Raw genomic sequence first — 21,106 nt, 5'->3', positions numbered from 1 at the left:
TGGTAAAACCCATTTAAGAACACTTAAGAAACATTTTTTTAACTTAGACCCCAGGTAACAATCTGAGGATTTCAGAGGGGAGGAGGATGGGGGATGGGGTAACAGGGTGATGGGTATTGAGGAGGGCATGTGCTGTGATGAGCACTGGGTGTTATATGTAACTAATGAATCACTGAACACGACATCAAAAACTAATGATGGGGGCGCCTGGGTGGCTCAGTGGGTTAAAGCCTCTGCCTTCGGCTCAGGTCATGATCCCAGGGTCTTGGGATAGAGTCCCGCACTGGGCTCTCTGCTCAGCAGGGAGCCTGTTTCTCTCTCTCTCTCTCTCTCTCTCTCTCTCTCTCTGCCTGCCTCTCTACCTACTTGTGATCTGTCTCTCTGTCAAATTAATTAATTAATTAAAGGAGGAAAAAAAACTAATGATGTACTACTATAAAGTGGCTATCTGAACATAATAATAATAAAAAAGAAACACTTTCTGGGGCGCCTGGGTGGTTCAGTGGGTTAAAGCCTCTATCTTCAGCTCAGGTCGTGATCCCAGGGTCCTGGAATCGAGCCCCTCGTCCAGCTCTCTGCTCGGCTGGGAGTCCCTTCCCCCTCTCTCTGCCTGCTGCTCTGCCTACTTGTGATCTCTGTCTGTCAAATAAATAAATAAAATCTTTAAAAAAAGAAAAGAAACACTTTCTAACATGACCACAAATGAACATAACAAGGATCATATAGTTTATTGATGCAGTCAGTATATGTCAGCTAAAGGTGTTGGGTAAAGGATATTCAGAACACTACCATATAGTGTTCTGACACATACCTGCATACAAAGTTTCTATTCTCAAACTTTAATAAAAAGTGAAGCAATCATCTGATTTTCAAAAGGCCAAACCTGGATATCACTGGAGGCTGTCAAAAACCTTTACAAATATGATTTGATAAGCGGGATTCTTTTCGATTAATTCATCTGGGTAACTGTTATTCTTGGGACGACTGGGTGGCTCAGTTGGTTGGGCATCCCACTCTTAATGTGAGCTCATGTCATGATCTCAGGGTCATGGCATTACGCCCCACAGTGGGCTCTGTGCTCAGCAGGAAGTCTGCTTGAGATTCTCTCTCTCCCTCGGCTCCTCCTCCCGTGAGTGCACACATGCACGTGCGCGTGCGCACACACACACACACATAGTCTCTCTCTCACTCTCAAATAAATACATAAATAAATAGGGGGGCACCTGGGTGGCTCAGTGGGTTAAAGCCTCTGCCTTCGGCTCGGGTCATGATCCCAGGCTCCTGGGATCGAGCCCCACATCGGGCTCTCTGCTCAGCGGGGAGCCTGCTTCCTCCTCTCTCTCTCTGCCTGCCTCTCTGCCTACTTATGATCTCTGTCTGTCAAATAAATAAATAAATAAAATCTTTTAAATAAATAAATAAATAGGGGTGCCTGGGTGGCTCAATCAGTTAAGAGTCCAACTCTTAATTTCAGCTCAGGTCATGATCTCAGAGTCATGACACTGAGCCTCTGGCGGGCTCCCCACTGGGCATAGAACCTGCTTAAGATTCTCCCTCTCTCTCTCTCTCTCTTTCCCCATCCTCTCTCTCGCAAAATAAATAAACATATTTTTTAGAACTGCCCATTCTTAACACAAATCTCACATAAAATTTTTAAACCTAGGCAAGAGTCCAAGAGAGAATGAAGTAGATCTTATAAGCTGTCATTATAATTAACTGCAATTTGAAAAACAGATGCATCAATGTTCTTCTACTTAAGTCACCTTTTCTAAATTACACTGGAGTCACTACTTGACAGTCTATTTCTGCAGCAATGTATTACTGGAAACTGCTTTAAAGTAGACTCAATTTTCCAGGAAAACAAGTTATAATCAGGAAGCTATTTCCTAACTGAGGACTTGGTAACAAAGAAAGTACTTACATGCCTAACAACATCAAAACAAACAGCCAATAACTAAACTTCTACAGTCATTAAAAATAAGGAAACAACATTCCAGCTCATGAAACAGAGTAACATACCAATGATCAGCAAGCATTTGTCCAAAATGTATAAAAAACAAAACAACCTATAACTCTTCCATATTCATTCATTAAACAAATTTGACCTCAAGCTAATAACCAACTAAAATAAACACTAAACATTTAATTAGCAATCATTTGGTTTGCTTCTTATAATAGAGACTGCTGCTTGGGATGATTTATAAAAAAGGGAGAGGAAGCAAGAGACGGTCAATTATTATTACTCAAGGAACTATCCAAGGACCTATCCTCCTTTCCTTTATCTAAATTATTTCCCTGAATAAGCAAAATCATACTACTGACCTACGCTACCAGTACAAGGAGATGGGTGAATGTTGATCATGATGCCCACAAGTTTAAAAAAAAAAAAAATTATACGTTGACCAGATATTTTTATTTTTCATTTGCTTATCTCTTTAACTTATTAAAACCCACCACGTGTTCTATATAAGACCAAAGGCCACCAGAAAAAAATGGTCTCACTCTCACTGTCACAGGGCTTACTTGAGACTTTATACATAGGTTTCAGGGTACCCCACACTTATTTAAGAACCATAAACATTTAATAACACAAACTCCTTTTTAAAATATTCATAGAATATATTTCATAGAACACTAAATTTAAAGCATATTCTGATAATCATTCCTCTGATTCTTCTGATGATGACTATCTTTTGTGTTTGATTCCCAACAGACAAAGTCATCAAGAAGAACTGGGGCATACATTAGGGAAATGCAAATTAAAACCACAATAATATATTACTATATACCTATCTAAATGGCTAACAAAGAACAGTGAGCAACCAGAACTTTCATATATTGCTGTGCGAATGCAAAATGGAATAGCCAGATGCAGTAGGGTAGGGGGATTAAGAGGTACAATCTTCTAGTTATAAAATAAAAAAGGCACAGAGATGTATGTATAGCATAGGGAATATAGTCACTCATACTATAACAGCTTTGTATTGTGACAGACTGTAATTAGACTTATTGTGCTGACCACACTGTAATTTATTAAATATGAAAGCACTATGTTGTATACCTGAAACTAATATAAAATTATATGTCAATCATTCCTCAATTTAAAAAAATGATACAGTCATGCTTGGAAATAGTTTGGCAGTTTCTTATAAAGTTAAACATATGCTTACCATATGACCCAGCAATTCCCCTCCTGGGTATTTACCCCACAGAAATAAAAATTTACATTCACACAAAACCTATACCAAGTATATACAGCAGCCCTATTTAGAGTCACCAAAAACCAGACACAAGCCACATGTCCTTCAACAGGTGAATGGATAAACAAAATATGGTACAACCCATTCAATGGAATACTACTAAGCAATAAAAAGGAATGGGATAGTGATACATGCAACAGCTTGGACGAATCTATCCCAAGGGCATTGTGAAAGAAGCCAAAAGCAAAAGATTACATATTGTATGATACTATTTACATGAAATTCTCTAAAAAGATAAAACTAAAATAAGGAAAAATAAATCAGTTTCTAGAAATTAGAGATGGGGTGGGGGAAATATAGTATAAGGGAGTTTGGGGAGGGGTAATGAACTGTTCTGTATCCTGATCGTGGTGGTAGTTACATAAATCTATGCATACATACATACATACATACATACATCTATTAAAATTCTGAGACCTATACACTAAAAAAACCCTCAATTTTACTGGATGTTAATAAAAAATTTTTTGAACTTGCACATAGCAGGCATGAATAAATATATGCTTAAAAAGTAAAATGGAGGGGCGCCTGGGTGGCTCAGTGGATTAAGCTGCTGCCTTCGGCTCAGGTCATGATCTCAGGGTCCTGGGATCGAGCCCCGCATCGGGCTCTCTGCTCCGCGGGGAGCCTGCTTCCTCCTCTCTCTCTGCCTGCCTCTCTGCCTACTTGTGATCTCTCTCTCTGTCAAATAAATAAATAAAATCTTTAAAAAAAAAAAAAAGTAAAATGGAATAGTGGTACAATGCCTATTCAATAAAACCTGAAAGTCTGTGTGAATTATTCTGTGTTAGATTTTTGTTGTAAAAGTACCACCACCATCATATCCTTATGGCCTAGAAAGCACCATCACATTTACCTCATTTAATTATATTAAATTACATCTTACTCGATTTTTTAATTAATTATTTATTTGACCCAGAGAGAGAGATTACAAATAGGCAGAGAGGCAGGCACAGAGAGAGGGGGAAGCAGGCTCCCCATCCAGCAGAGAGCCTGACACAGGGCTTGACCCCAGGACCCCAAGATCATGACCCTAGCCGAAGCTTAACCCACTGAGTCACCCAGACACCCAGTCTCAGATGCTGTGGGGGATGGTGATGACCATCCAAGGCATGGAGATAAAAAGACCTTTTCAGAGAGAATTTCTAACTATCAAGACAGCCTGTGACTGTGTGGCTGTCACTTGAGGTCAGGCTGAGGCCCTTGTTCAAAAGACCTCCAGTGTATGTAATTATACCAGAGAGTACGCTTTCCTCATAAATCTCCCTCCCATTTAGTTATGCCTTGTTCCTCTGAGCAACATTTCAGTGATTCCTCAAAATTCGCTCCTTGACATTAATTTTACTTAAGAGCTTTATATAACTGGTGTGGGGCACCTGGGTGGCTCAGTTGGTTAAGTATCTGACTCTCAATTTCAGCTTAGGTCACGATCTCAGGGTAGTGAAATCGAGCCCTGCATCAGGCTTGGTGCTCAGCTGGGAGTCTGCTGGAGATTCTGTCTCTCCCTCTCCTTCTGCCCCTCCTCCAACTTCTGTGCCCACACTCTCTCTGGATTTCTAAAATAAATAAACCCTTAAAAAAAAAACAAAAAACCGGTGAGGTAGTCTGCTGTCATATATTTTCAAATATGTGATAGGGTCATAAAACATTAACAATTATAATTAAAATATTAACAATTAACAAGTAACATCAGAACTATCCACAACACTTTCATTTCACAGGAGGGAATACAAATTGTACTATGATGTAATTTTTACATACATGTCCATATTTTGGGATTCTACTATTGTTCTACTAGACACACCTCTTATAAATAGCATATCTTGCTTATTTTTCTGCCCCCATAGCTCAATAATTTCTCCAGCTGCAAACAGCCCCAGAAGTAAATTATTTTCAGAAACCTACTACTAATCCATTAGAATTCTAAGAGATTCCAAGCCTCTTCCATGACGTTTGTATCATTCTGCCTTCACTCTTTTCCCCCTAGCTTTACTAAGATATAACTGGCACATAAAACTGTGCAAATTTAAGGTTTACAATATGTTGCTTTGATACACATATATTGTATTACAAAATGATTAGCCCCTGCCTTCACTCCTGATTTCAGTTAGCTCAGTTCCTTCCTGCTATGTTCCCCACATACAAGGCTTCACCTTTTACTTTGGTTCTAGCCACAATATTCCCTCATTCCCTCTTTGCTGGTACACTGGCCAGGACACAGTGGACTAGACATTTTGCTAAACCTAATCTGAGAAATATCTGCATCAGAAACCCTGAGATGCTTGTTAAACATGCAGATTCTTGAGACCTACCAAATTAACTGGAGGGAGAAGAGCTGAGAATCTGTACTGTATTTTAACATTCTCTCCAAATAATGTTTTTTAAGATTATACTTATTTGTCAGAGAGAGAGAGAGCGCGCGTGCAAGAGTGAGCACAAGCAGGGAGCAGGGCAGGCAGAGGGAGAAGCAGGCTTCCTGCTGAGCAAGGAGCCCAGTATGAGGCTTGATCCCAGGACTCTGGGATCCTGACCTGAGCTGAAGGCAGCCGCTTAACGGACTGAGCGACCCAGGCACCCCCCTCCAAATAATTTTTATGCATAGTAAAGCGTAGGACAATTACAGTGGGCACTAATGAATAAATGAACTAATTAATTAATTAATTCTTCAGGTCCTTGCTGGGTATTCCAGTTTGACTTCTGATCCCAGACTTTATAATCAGGGTCCTTGCCACCTGTTTTCAGTACTTACTCATGCTGTCTGCCTATCTGGATGTCCCCAAAATATCTGCATCCAGATTCCTTGTCATTATTCTCCCCCTGAAAGAATATCCTGCCCTTGCTAAACTTCTGAGTCCACAAATCTGGTCGAGTTGCCAAGAGATGCCATGTTCCATCTGCCTAGCGAAATTTCCTCTCCTTAACTCCTAGCCACATCCAAGCACTTAGACTACCTCAGCTAGCATGAAAAGCCTCTGTAGCTTTGTGCCTCCTTATCTGGCTTATCCTGATAAAAGAGTGTCCCCAATATGAGACAGTGATCATGAAATTACTCAAACACCAAACACAATGTTTAGAAGAATCCTATCTTTCTATCATATAGGAAGTGGAGTCAAGTGGTCCAGATAACTTCAATTTGGCTCACCCACATGTGGATAAATCTTTCTTTTTTTTTTTTTTTAAAGATTTTATTTACTTATTTATTTGAGAGAGAGAGAGAGAGAGCCTGAGAGAGAGAAGGTCAGAGGGAGAAGCTGAACTCCCTACTGAGCAGGGAGCCTGATATGGGACTCCATCCCAGGACTCCAGGATCATGACCTGCAGTCACTGAACCAACCGAAGGCAGTCACTTAACCAAATGAGCCACCCAGGCACCCAAATCTTTCTCTTTTAACCTGTTATTATGGGTACTCATATAGAAAAGTATGGAATAGTATACAACGAATTCCTATCACTCAGCTTTTCACCTCCCAAATTCCAAGGCAAATTCCTTAATAGTGTATCATTATGCCCATCTTTATCTATTTGAACATATCTTAAATTTAGTCTCCTTGTTAAAATTAGGGACTATTCCAACATCTTTACCCACCAAATACTCATTTCCCTATACTACAACAAACTTTCCTTTAGCTAATCGCCACAAATCATGCCTGACACCTTTTTTACTCTTCTCTTTATTTCTTCTACTCTACTCCAGACAAACCTTATTCATTCTATCTTGAGAATATTCCTTAAATATCTTTCCTTCTTTCCATACTTACTGCCCTAGCTCAAGCCCACATGGATTCTTGCCTGGACTATTATATAGTCTTTAAGTGGCCTCTCTGCCTCTGTCTATTCCCTCCTCCCTAGTCCAATCCACTCTAAGGGGAACCTTAGAGTGGTCTTTAATCTTTATTGTTACTGCTCTCAGTGGGAATCAGATTCAGATGTAAATTAGAGACCTTTCAGAAAAGAGTACTTGCAAGCATTTATATCTTGAATGGGGGCCATGGACCTCAGACAGAAAACCTTTGAACGACGAGCAACAAATAGAAAATTTCAAAAACAGCATCTAAAATAAAACCCCAGCATCTAAAAACACCAAATAACCAGGAATTAATCTAACAAAAATGTACAAAGACCTCTACATAGAGAAATTAAAGACTCAAATAAATGGAAAGATATACCATTTTCATGGACTGTAGAACTCAATAGTGTTACAATCTCAATTCTACCCAAACTTATATAGAAATGCAATGCAATGTCAATAAAAACCATAGCAGCATGTTTCGTGGACATTAACAAGCAGATTCTAATATATACGGAAATGCAAAGAGCCAAGAACAGCCAATGCAATCTTGAGGGGGATGGGTAGCTGAAGGGCATATACTATCAAATATCAAGAACTAGTATGCAAATATATTTTAAAAGTATGATATTGGCACAAGAATAAACAAAACAATGAGACAGAACAGGGTCCTAGAAACAGGCCCACACACACAAATAGACAGATAGTATGAATTCCTGAATTTATACATGGCAAAAGTGACCCTGGAATGTGACAAAGAATAATCTTTTCAATAAATGACACTGGATCAACTGGACTTAAAAAACAAAAACTGAATAGTCCTCTACTTCACACCAAACGTTAACTAATTAATTCCAGATAAACTACAGATCCCAGTTCAAACAATAAGTCTTGTCAGGGTCTTGAGATATCTGTAGACTTGTAGTCAAAGCATTATTCACAACTGAAGGATCCCAAGTGTCTGGCAAGATATTAATGGACAACCAAAATGTGATGTTTAAATATGGTAGAATATTATTCAGCCTCAAAAAGGAAGGAAATTCTGACACACAGATGAACCTTTAGAACATTGTGCTAAGAAAAATAAGCCATTCACAAAAAGACAAATACTGTATGATCCCACTTATGAGGTATCTAGAGTAGCCATATTCATAGAAATAAAGTAGAATGGTGGTTGTCAGGGGCTGGGGAGAGAGGGAAACAGAAAATTGTTGTTCAACAGGTATGGAGTTTGAGCTTTGCAAGATAAAAAATGTGTATTCAGTTTAGCTAGGACCAAGCAAAACAGGGTCTATACAAGATGGGGTGGTAGAATCAGCAGTGATCTACTGCAGGTCAGAGCCCTAGCAGGATAAAAAAAAAATGTCCATACAGGAATATGGCAGCCTTGGCAGTCCTGCACAGGGTGCTAGGGTCCAGATGGACTGAGAAGAGCAACCTAGTGCAAGGTATCAGATCCTTAGGTAAGAAAGATGTTCAAACAGAGAGCAGGGGCAACAGCCTGATAGGGGATTTTGGAGCCTGGGTAAGATGAGGATGGCATCCATGTGGTAGATGTCAGGAAGAGCAGCAATAGTAGAGATTGGTCACATACAAGGAAGCTGATTAATAAAATATGTTGAGGATGATGAGAACCAAGTTGCTGTCAGAAAAGGGAGTTATAATTACAGAAAGGAAATTACTGAATGAACCCTTGTTGTGAGACTAGAACTGGAGATATCAGTGTGAACTCACAGTTTTATATAAATATATAGATAAAATTATAATAGTGATATAATGCATGTGTGCATGTTTACACATACATATATTCCTTACCTCTGTCCAGTAAGAGGGCCTGGGAGCAGTGACACCCCAACAGCAATAAGCACACCAAACACCCAGATCTTAGCTTCTAAATATCATTCTCCACTGAGAATGGCTCAGTGGGTTAAGCCTCTGACTTTGGCTCACCTGGGTCATGATCTCAGGGTCCTGGGATCGAGTCCTGCATTGGGCTCTCTGCTCAGCAGGGAACCTGCTTCCTCCTCTCTCTGCCTGCCTCTCTGCCTACTTATGATCTCTGTGTGTCAAATAAATAAATAAACTCTTTTTAAAAATTTTCTTTAAATGTTTAAAAAAAGATGAAGCAGCTTGAAAGTACTGACCAAAGAGGGAACAATTTAAGCATCAAAATAAATGACAATATTGGATTATAGCCCATCAAATAAAACAGGAATTCATAAGTCCATTCTATTATAACAGACTGAAAATCTGATGGGAGAATAGGATAGTTACCTGGTTTCAAAGAACCTTTCCATAAAATATTTATTACAAAAATAACATATTTTAAAAGAATAAACTGGCAGATACCACCTTAATCAAGTGAACAAAACTGTAAGACAAATAAAAAATCATGTGTCACCTAATAGGAGGCAAGGAGTAAAACTACAGCTACCACTTCTGTGGTACTTCTGCTGCCAAAGATACATAACCTGGATCCAATCATGAGGAAGAATCAGATAAACCCAAACTGAGGGACCATTCTATGAAATGGCCTATAATGCTCAAAAGTGCCATAGTCACAAGAGTCAAAGAAAAATTAATGAACTGTTCTACATTGAAGGAGACTAAAGAGACATGACAACTAAATTCAATACATGATTCTGGGTTCTTTTGCTACAAAGAACATTACTGGAACAACTGGCAAAGTCTAGTATATGTGCTGCCGAAGCGAGCACAACAACTGGCAAAGTCTAAATGGGGTCTGGGGTTAGATATGTTATTGTACTGTATGTCAATTTCTGAATTTTGACGGTTGTATTATTGTTATGTAGAATGTGGTCTATTTGTAGAAAATACACACGGAAGCATTTAGTGATGTGACAATTTACACTCAAATGATTCAGGAAAAAATATCATTGGTTTTTTACCTGGAACTCTTCTGTAATTCTGAAATTAATTCAGAGTAAAATGTTAAGAGAAAGAGAAAGCACTGCACTGGTTACCAAACACTAAAAATAAAGATACTGATATTGTGTGTGTGTGTGTGTGTGTGTGTGTGTGTGTGTGTGTGTGTGTGTGTGTGTGTGTGTTTATCAATATACACACTCCAATTAGGTGTAACTATTTTCTCTTGAGAAAGACTATTAGTTTTCCATGGCTGTTGTAACAAATTAACAAATATTTAGTGGCTTAAAAGAACATTAAATTATTATTTTATAGTTCTGTAGTTCAGAAGTCTGAAATCATTCTCACTGAGACAAAAATCAAGGTTGTTGGTGGGACTGCGTTCTGTTCTGGAGGCTCTAGCTTGTCCTTTCAAGTTTCTAGAGGCTGCTCATATTCCTTAGCTCGTATCTCTCTTCTCCCATTTTCAAAGCCACCAATGATGGACTGAGTTCTCACATGGCATCACTCCGACCTGTTCTTCTGCCTTCCTCTTACACCCTGAGGGTCCCTTGTGATTAACACTGGGCCCAACACAAATAATCCAGGATAACCTCTCTATTTTAAAGTCAGCTGATTAGCAACCTTAATTCCATCTGCTACCTTAATTCCCCATGTAATTTAACATTCACAGATACTTGGGATTGGTGGGGCAAGGGGTGCTTACTCTACCTACCCCAAAGAGTTTCTTTTATTCTGAGATGATATCCTTGCCACTTTTGCGGCATTAGAGAGCTCTTTCTTTAATAAAATGATGGTGTTAATTGCAATGATTCTTTTAAAACTATTTGTACATAGAGGGAAAAAAAAACCTTGTTAATCCTGTGAATACTATGTAAGTAGTACAAAACCTTGTGACATTTTTTACTGATCTCTCAAATGAAATTCTGAAACAAAACATTTCTGTTCCTACAAAGACACCATATCCTTGATGAAAGATTTGTATTTTTCAGAATATAAGGAACAAATCAATTTATTTTAAAAAGGCAGACAATCCAATTTAAAAAAATGACCAAGGCTTAAATTGACATCTCATAATAGAGTACATTTAAAGAGCTAATACAGGTCATGATCTCAGGGTTGTAAAATAGAGCCCCACATCTGGCTGTGGAGTCTGCTTAGGATTCTCCTTCCCTCTTCCTCCCTCCACTCCACCTCCTCCCGCTCTCAAATAAATAAATAGCCAATAAACCCAAAAAGGTGCTTGATTACAATGGTCACTAAGGAAATGCAAATTAAAGCAGCAAGATAGTACGATTCATCTACTAGTCTGGCTAAACTGAAAAAGGCAGACAGTATACAGTGAGTGTTAAAAGAACATGCAGCAACTGGAGCTCCCACATGCTGCTATAGGAAGTGTAAAAAGTGATTATTCATAACAGCACAATTCACAGTAGCCAAAAACTGGAAATAACCCAAATGTCCATCAACAACAGAATGGCTAGGGCACCTGGGTGGCTCAGTGGGTTAAAGCCTCTGCCTTCGGCTCAGGTCATGATCCCAGGGTCCTGGGATAGAGCCCTGCATTGGCTCTCTGCTCAGCAGGGAGCCTGCTTCCCTTCTTCTCTCTCTGCCTGCCTCTCTACCTACTTGTGATCTCTGTCTGTCAAATAAATAAATAAAATCTTAAAAAAAAAAAAACAGAATGGCTAAAAATATTAAATATATTCACACATTGGAATACTACATAGCAACAAGAATGAACATACTACACCCAACAACCTGAATGTATCATCATCCCACAAACAATGTAGAACAAAAGGGGCCAGACACTGAAGTATGTATACTGGAATGATTCCATATATGAGGCTAAATACAAATAAAACTAACCTATAGCTATTAGATAATGCTTACACAGAAATGATCACTAGGTGAAATTTTAATGAGCTATATACTTAGACTTGTACACCTTTTTGTATAATTGCTTCTCTAAAAGGCTTACATAGATATATCCACAAAGTACACCAGAATATTATTTTTCCATACAAACTGGATTCAGTCCAAACTCCCCAGTCCTCAGTCTTTCTTTTCTTTCTTGTCTGTTATGCCCCCTTATGCTCATGTTGTCCACTCAACCCAGGCCTGCCGATCTCTTGATTTTCTAGCCTTTACCCAAACTACTCCCTCTTCCTGGAAGTGCCTACCTCAAAAACAAGTCTATCAAAACCTATCTATTCTACAAAATCCAGTATGAAGCTTTCTTTTTCCACAAAGTGTCTAAAGATCTCTCCAGTTGAAACTAATTTCCCTTCTGTTAACTTCTACAGCACTTCTGCCTCTATTCTGGCACTTACTGGTATGACTTAAAAAATATTATAAATTCCTATCTTCTCAATAGATTGTGAAGTTCTAGAGGAGAGAGTTTTATTTAATTTTGTATCTTCATCGCCTCCTGCCCCCATAACCACCTCCCTCCACATATAACACAGTGTTTTACAACTCAGTTTATGTTCACATTTTTATCAAATCATGTAGCATGCCAACTATCATGGCCTCATTTTCAGCTGTCAACCCAGTGATTTTGCCAAGTAATATTTAAAAGGAAAATGCAATGCTCCAGCACAACCTCGGAACATACAGTCCTAAATTTCCAAAGAAAACCTTGGATACATATAGGAGTTTAATTGTATAAATGATCAATTAACATACTATACATGGCAATTTACAATTTAAAATGAGCTGAGGGGCACCTGGGTGGCTCAGTTGGTTAAGCAACTGCTTTCGGCTCAGGTCATGATCCCCGGGTCTAAGTCCATGGTCCCGCATCCAGCTCACTGCTCAGTGGGGAGCCTGCTTCTCCCTCTCCCTCTGCTGCTCCCTCTCCTTGTACTCTCCCTCTCTATCAAATAAATAAATAAAATCTTTTTAAAAATAAATAACTAAAATAAAATGAACTCAGAAGGGGAAAAAAAGAGAAAAAAAGATAATTATTATTCAAGTAGGTAAGACTAAAAATTGCCCATTTTCCAGTTAAGAAAATGAGCTTGGCTACACTGCAATCCATGATGAAACGCAGGTCTTCATTTGGGGTACTTATTTTATAAATATATGCACTCAGTATACTAAATTTAAATTTTTCTGACTAAAAACAATACATACTCACTGTAGAAAATCTAGAAAACTTAAAAGAATTCAAAGAAAATAAAAATCACCCTAAGTAATGTTATTGTGTTTACTAGCACATTTTCAAATGCCGTTAAATATTTTGAAATATTACCCATAATCTAACAAATAACCACATTAATAGATTAGTGTTGATGTGTTAGTTCCTGAGTACAAGGATTTGTGCATCTGTGTTCCAAAAGTATTATCCGTGTGCTATATAATTCCTGGATGTCTGTTTCCGTGACTTTTCAGTGAAAGCCTGACTGTCCTCCAGACATCTGAAAATATCAGTACCATACCTTTACAGCCTCAAATTTAGGAACAGAGAAGGGATTTAAGAGCTCTAAACCTACCAAGGGAGTTGTTAGAGCATTATGTATGACCTTGATTCAAATTCTGTTATAGTTCAAATTCTGTTACAAATGTCATTGGAATGACATCAACTTTATCCTTCCCAAGGACAGAAGAATAGCTTGTAATACTGATGAACTTTTCAGGGCATCACTGTGGATTAATGTCAAGAATCTAATTGTTTCTTTATGCCTTTTTTTTTAAATTTTACATAACATGATGCAAAGCTACCTGCTATAGTAAAATGGTGATTTTAAAAGTATCCAACCCAAGGGTGTTGTTCAGTAACCAAAGTGAGAAAGCACTAATCAGGATAGCACAACAATGAGCAGAATGAAAGCACAACAGCTGTCACAGTAAGCATTTCATCGTTCTATAAATCAAGTATACTAGACTATATTATAGATAATTGTTACTGTAGTACATTATTATACAAGTTACTCCCTCCCCACATGCCTTCTATGGGCAGAGTATACTTTCCTGTCCTTTGACTCTGGGCTTGCCCATGTAACTTGCTTTGGTTAATGGAATACTGGCAGGTGTGACAGGACCAATGACTGAAAGTTACGTGAATAACTGGACTTGCTCCCTTGTGCCTTTGCTGTAGCTGTAACAGTTTTGCCTGATTAAGTCACCATTCCCTTAGTCTGAGTTCCAGAATATCATATGTAACAGTGAACAGCCAAGTCCAGAGTCACCCAACTAAGTCCAGTCTATACCATTCAAAACACAGCAAATCCACATATTCATGAGAATAAATGGTTATCATTGTATGCCACGATACTGTGTGTTTTATTACTTAGCAACAGCTAACTGATACAGTGACACTCTGACAACTGTAAAGACTTAACTCCATTTCCTCAATAATTCAAATGATTAGAAAATCTACATGTAAGTCTGGATAAGTAACTCTTCCACTCCAGCCACCATATGACTTGCAAAGAAATACGCCATCATAGTCCATTGTTTCTCTGCTCTTCAAGGATTAAATATAATGTAAGTCAGGGTACTAAGTCAGACTGCATGGGTTTGATGTCAGACTCCTTACTAACAGAGTGACTTTGTACAAATTACTTATTCTCTCTAGAATAAGTCTCCTTGTCTGAAAATGGGAGTAACAATAGTACCGAATCTATTATTGGAAGGATTAGATAAAATAATACATGTAAAGGATTGAGGGGCACCAGGCTGACTCAGTCACAAGAACATGCATCACCTGATCTCAGGAGTCATGAGTTTAGGCCCACACTGAATGTAGAGATTAAAAAAAGAATGAAAGAAACTTAAAAAAAAAAAAAAAAGAATTAAGAATAGCACATAGTAAACACTAAATAAATGGGAGCTGTTATCTACTCATGGCTAACTATATTTTAAAAAACAAAAATGAAAAAAACACAACTCTCCCACTTCTACGGTGGTTACCCCATTATTGAAGACTCGGGTCAGGTAAGATCACAAGCTAAGAAGGGAAGTAAATCCTGAAGGGAGAGCCAAATCTCAGGAAGGACTAAGACCTTAGAAGGAAATTCCAACTCAGAAGGTTCATCTTAGGCAGGAAGAAATTGTCTCAGGGTTCTGCGGCTTTTGCTCCCTTACTTCCCACTCCCACCCTGGCCACATACGAAGGCAATCCAAGAACTATGATGGTAATGACCCGGAGAACAAATCACAGTCTTGAGTCAACATCACTCTCCGTATTTACTCCACTTGTTATCTCTGAGCCTTCTCTGTAAAATGTTCTACTTCTGTCTCAGTCAGGCTTTGGGAAAGTAAGGGGAATTATCCAGAGTCCTAAAGTACAAGGTGAATCTTGTGGAATACTAGTCAAAATGGTAAGATCCAGTGAAACTTTCCCATATTTTTCCGCCTTCCTCTACTTCAAATTTACGGATGCTGGTGAAAGAATCAGTTTTCTTTATTGTGACCAACTTGTTAAACATTGGTAAATATTTTCTGCTTCATCCTCAATGAATTATTATTCACACTTAGCACTTTCTGCGCTATCTTAAAATACTGCTAGAAAATAGATAGGATTTGGGGTGCCTGGGTGGCTCAGTCAGTTAAGTGTCTGCCTTCAGCTCAGGTCATGATCCGGGATCCTGGGTTCCAGCACCCACCCTCCCATCAAGCTCCAGGCTCAGTCAGACTCCATGCTCAGTGGGGAGCCAGCTTCTCCAGACTCCCTCTGCCCCTCACTCCATCACTCAAGTGCGCTCTCTCTCAAATAAAATCTTAAAAAAAAAAAGGATGTAATTTTAAAATACTTCAACAGCACAAAGATATTTTTTTCTTTCTTCATGCTTTTTTACTATAATGCCATTTACCATAAAATAATTTTTTCTATACATGATCAAGATCTTACATATTGTCCCATCTCCCTTTAGCAAGGTAAAAAAAAATTCACATCTGCTTCCTTTCTTTCAGGATTTAAACACTACACAAATAATATAGAATAATAAGTGGCTTCTTTTGAAATTTTACTTTCTAATTTAGCAATAAAAATCTGACAAACATTCAAAGCAGAATTTTCTCTACATCTAATAATTCACTTCAAATAATATGTACATCTATTACAAACATAAATTTTAAAAATTAGCACAAAGGGACGCCTGGGTGGCTCAGTTGGTTAAGTGGCTGCCTTCGGCTCAGGTCATGATCCTAGCGTCCTGGGATCGAGTCCCACATCAGGCTCCTTGCTCAGCATGGAGCCTGCTTCGCCCTCTGCCTCTGCCTGCCACTCTGTCTGCCTGTGCTCTCTCTCTCTCTCTCTGACTAATAAATAAATAAAATCTTTAAAAAAAAATTAGCACAAAGAATTATCAATAATTCATAATTTCATACCTTAATATCTATATAAGAATATCCAGAAAAGAAACTGAAAGCTAATTTAAATTGAGAACAGGTAAAAGATACACAGAAACTCTGACAACTTAAACCAAGAACTAGTTTCAAATGTTCACCCAACCAGCTGGCAATCAATCTCACTGACTCAAAGAAAAGTGAAAAATCTGAGTATTTATTTTAAAATGCAATTTCTCACTTTTAGATACACACATTTCTCAAGCAAGTAAGAAAAGTTACTGAATCATATTAATTCACCCAGTATTATTTCTGCAGTGACAGTATTAAGGTAAGTCATGCAGGAGGAGATCACCTTAAGAAGTTAACCTCAAAAGAGAGATGCTTCCAAACTAAACCCAATGTTGTTCACAAATTTGGCTAATCCCATTTGTACTTTTAGCATGACCACCCAACTACAATAGCATCCCTGGTAGCCAGTCTCAAAAGGGCATGGACTCCAGCAATTTCCCTCTCTGTCCATGTCCTTCCTCTTGCCTACAGGTAGAGATTTTTTCCCCTCCCTGACTCTGGGCTGGCCTCAACTGTCTTTGACCTACAGTGATATTCTCAGACTTCCAATCCAAGGACGCAAGAAAACTGGCTGAATGCCTTCTATTTCCTGTCTCTTAGAATGCTCCTTTGCAGAATCTAGCCACTCAGCTTAAGTGAATCCAAAGGCCATGTGGAGAATTGCGGGGGAAGGGTCACATAAAGGAGGAATGAAGGCCATTAGGACTAAATGAACTCTTAGCCAGTGGTCCACTACATGAGTGTAGCCATTTTAAACATTCCAGCTATGTATGCCAGAACCCCAGCCAACACCATCAGCCAACCACAAATTTGAGAGAAATAATAAATTGTTTAAGCTACTAAATTGTGGGGTGGTCTGCTACACTGCAAGTCACCTTTTATACTGTCTCACTATCAATTCTATAAAAAAGTATTTTATATGCCCTAAAATTATTTCATCCAAGTTTCGAATGTTTCCCTAGATCTAATATTCTGTGATTTTTTTTATCCTGTTTGTTTTCAAAAATAAACTTCAAATTCATTCTTCTTTCTATCCCCCAAAAGTATTTTTTTAATATCTGCTTATAAAATGGTGCCTACATTCCCTCAGTCATTTTCATTTCTCTTCTCAGATCCTCTTCCAGTTTCCATTTATCTTTTCTGAATTATAATTTTGTTGACCAAGGAAATATTAGTTAAGAACGGGCTTGAGCTCTGCCTTCAGCTCGGGTCATGATCCCAGGGTCCTGGGATCGAGCCCCGCATTGGGCTCTCTGCTTGGCTGGGAGCCTGCTTCCTCCTCTCTCTCTGCCTGCCTCTCTGCCTACTTGTAATCTCTATCTGTCAAATAAATAAATCTTTAAAAAAAAAAAAAAAAAAAAAAAGAACGGGCTTGAGGACCTGCTAAAGCTAAATGAGATATTAGCATACAGTTACTTAATGTGAACTACTGCTCTAATATCATTTATTTCTAGAAGTTAAACATTCTGCCTATTTTTCATAAGTATCCAAGGGTAAACTTTAAATCTAGACTATGTGTGAACTATGGTCAACTATGAATTAGCAGTTTTAGTAGTAAGATTTTATTGTAAAATTCCTAATCAAAGCGCCACATTAATGTTGTAATAAGCAAAATTCATGAAAGACAGTATCTATTCCATATTCGCATTTGAAATAAATTTTACATTTTTTTAAACCATGGAAATCAGGGCATCCGTATACAAAAACTGCCATTCATAATTTGAAACTGGGGAAAGGGGTAAGGCCAAAACAAAGCCACATACTATACAAAAATCCCAATTTGATTTAAAGTATCATTCCTCCCTGTGTACTATGCACTAATTACTTGATACAAGCCCAAATAAAATATCTTCCTATCTCAAAACTGAGTAAAGACATATGTTATAGCAGGGTAAATGGGGCCAAAGTCAAGTTGTAATTTACTCAGATTCATAATAAGACTGTTAACTGAGCTGAAAAATACGAAATCTCTAACTCTCCATTCTCTGCTTCAGTTATTAAGGTGTCCTTCTTGGTGACCCTCTTCTAGTTGGTCTTTTTCTCAAGGAGTAGCCAAAATAACAAGCAAGGTCAAAAATCAAAGTTACTAAAATCAAAGAAAAAATTGGTTTCTTCCTATAGAAAGTGACTCAACATTTAATAATGTGCGGTGCCCTAAAAGCTGCAAACTACTACATGGCCATCTCCAGGTCCATTTTAACTCAATCAGGAGACCATTATGAAACATTAACTCACTGGTACAAAGTGGAGATCAAGTAGTTGAGAATGTTCCTAGGCTGAAGTCTAATGGGGAGTAAAGAAGATGATCTCATAATGCCTCTTTATGATCTATAAATCACATTATCCCATTAACTTGACACAAGTATCAAGATTAGGACTTAGTCAACCTCTAAGTAGGAAAACAAAAATAAGCAGCTGCTAATTTTCTGACTTAAATCAAGAAGCTGTCATACAAGTTTTTTAGCATAGAGATTATTCCATGTAAAATAATGTAAAATATCAAGCAACTTCTTCTTACTCCTAAAGTCCAAAAAAATTTAATATTTTAGAATTTCAACATTGGCAGAAACTCAAGAACCTTCTTCAAACCTAATGGGATTTTGTTAATGATATATTCAAACTTTAGATGTTTTTGAAAGCACTGATACAAAATAAATGAAGTTTTAGTAAATATGACCAGTCTCTGAACATATTCTTATAAGTGGGGCAGTTTAAAGCAAAATTTTAATTAGGATAATGCCCATGTTTATTTAGATTTGTTTTGGCAAAACAATTTTGTCAGGCAAAAACAACTATCAAAGAAATGAGATTTGAAGTGCCAGGTTACAATTACTTCTGAAAAAGTAAAACTCCACTGCAAATAATATCAATATCCCTAAAGCCACCTGTTAAAATAGCAGTCTAGGCATTCCATCATTCTTTAGCTGTAACCACAAAGTCTGGTTTTACACCTAGGATATACAAGAAGCATCAGATTAAAAGCATCAAATATCAGCCTACACAAATTTGCCAAACAAGCATAGCAAAAGAAAAGCAGATACAAAGTTAAAGAACTAGGCTCCAAAGGATTTAAATACACCCAACAAATTCCAATCCAAGTGCATACTGTGGATACAGTGCATACAACCTAAAACTGGTAAGTTACCACCAATTCTGACATTTCCTATTCCCCACTAGTTAAATCTCCCCTTATCTCCTGAATTTCCCCACGGATCTTATCACTTCTTAAGAGTCTTGAAATCGTAATCTCCATGGCCTTTCCTTTCTAAGAAAGTGATAGCACCAAGCCCCCATATTTTATTTTCTTTACTGTTTAGCACTATATTTTGTTTTACCCTATGAGATATTAATTTTTTCCCCAAGCTCCTGTACCCATGTTTTCCTGAAAGATCAACCCCTTGGTTTTTATCACCTCACTTCGTCCTCGCTACAATATTTACCCTCTCTTTTCAAAGCAGAGTATGTATCCCTTTTTTCTGACATTTGTAATTCTGGCTTACCGTCAACACCCCCTTCCTTCTCTAGAGACTACCACCATAGTCCTAGGTCTCCTTAACCTCCTAAGTAAGGTCTCTACCTTTCCAGAGTTTGTCAACATTAGTTTGGCCAAACTGGGATTGTACCCTGAAGGCAAAGTCTATCTCCCCTCCTCCCCACCCCCCCCCCCCCACATTCTACAGAACTACAAGTCTCCCACCTGCCCTGGGTTTCTCTCCCCCACCCTTAGATCCCACCTGCAGCCCGCCTAGCCCGTCACCCCCCCCCCCCGCCCCCACCCTATACTTCTCCTTCCACTATCCCGCGCTCCCCTTCCCCACTCCTGAACGCACCTCCTCTGCTGGGCCTTACCCGTAACCCTGACACCGAGAAGACCCTTCCAGCAACCTCACCGCGTCTCACCTCTCGGCTTCCTCGGCTCTTCAGTAACTGCCCCACGCCCCCGCTTTCCCTCCAGGGCTCCGCGCGCCGCCCAGAGCCCCCTCTCCGATTAAGCTCCCGCTGTCACTTGGCCTCTCATCCACAAGATGGCGGAGCTGTTGCCCCCACCCCCGGGTCCTCTCCGCAACCCCCTCCCTCCTCTCTAGAGCTCCTGTCCCGTCCCTTCAGCTGCCCCTGCCGCCGGCCTCGGCCCAGGATCCCGCTGCCCCCTTCTCCGGCGGGCGGTCGGCCCAGGCCCGAGCCTCCGCGACGTCGCCAACGCCACCACCTCCACCGCTCCCCGGCCTGCGCCTTCTCCTCACCATAAACTTGAGCGCTTTTTCCTGCAGCACCGCCTCGGCTGGGTCCATAATCACGGGGGCCACTGGGTCTGCACTCCGCCGGGGCCGCCCCCTTGGTGCCAGGCCGCAGCCAACGCAGCGCCCGGATCCGCCTCCTCTTCCTTCCCCCCGCCCTCTCTTACCGCTCAGGCACCGGCAGGGGGCCGGGGAGGACCAGCTGTTCCGTGCACATGCGTGAGCCCGCTGGCTCACGGGATTTGTAGTGCTGGAATTTCCGGCGGCAAAAAGTGAGGGCTCGATGCGAACCGCAATTCCCGCGGTTCACTGCGGCACGGTCGCGGTGGCCGAAAGCCAAATCTAGACAACTCGCCATCAAGAAGGGAAAATCGGCTGATGGGAATCGTAGTTTGCAACCTCTACGGATGGGAAACGGGAGGAGGCACGGGTGTCTCCGTGGTTACCGAGCGACGCCAGTGGCTGCTTGCCTGGCATTTGATAGCAAGATGGCGACCATTGCCTCACCTGTAGCCCAAATACTGGAAAAAACTGTGAGAGAACTCAGAGGTCTGGGCAGCACCTCAAAGACC

The 21,106-nt window shown here is 39.5% G+C and overlaps 1 protein-coding gene across 4 annotated transcripts in view; it reads right to left on the bottom strand.

The window, feature by feature from the left end:
• BTRC (beta-transducin repeat containing E3 ubiquitin protein ligase) overlaps positions 1 to 20,666 on the bottom strand; it is a 181,898-nt gene extending 161,232 nt beyond the window's left edge. For all 4 annotated transcript variants that reach the window (XM_046027159.1, XM_046027160.1, XM_046027162.1 and 1 more), the window contains exon 1: positions 20,541 to 20,666. In XM_046027159.1, coding sequence (XP_045883115.1) covers positions 20,541 to 20,588 — 48 coding nt within the window. In that variant the 5' untranslated portion in view covers positions 20,589 to 20,666. The remainder of the gene's footprint in view (positions 1 to 20,540) is intronic.
• Between the last annotated feature and the right edge of the window lie 440 nt (positions 20,667 to 21,106).

This window comes from Meles meles, chromosome 13 (assembly GCF_922984935.1).
Source record: "Meles meles chromosome 13, mMelMel3.1 paternal haplotype, whole genome shotgun sequence".
NCBI classification, from domain to species: domain Eukaryota; kingdom Metazoa; phylum Chordata; class Mammalia; order Carnivora; family Mustelidae; genus Meles; species Meles meles.
This window is presented reverse-complemented; position numbering and strand designations above follow the sequence as displayed.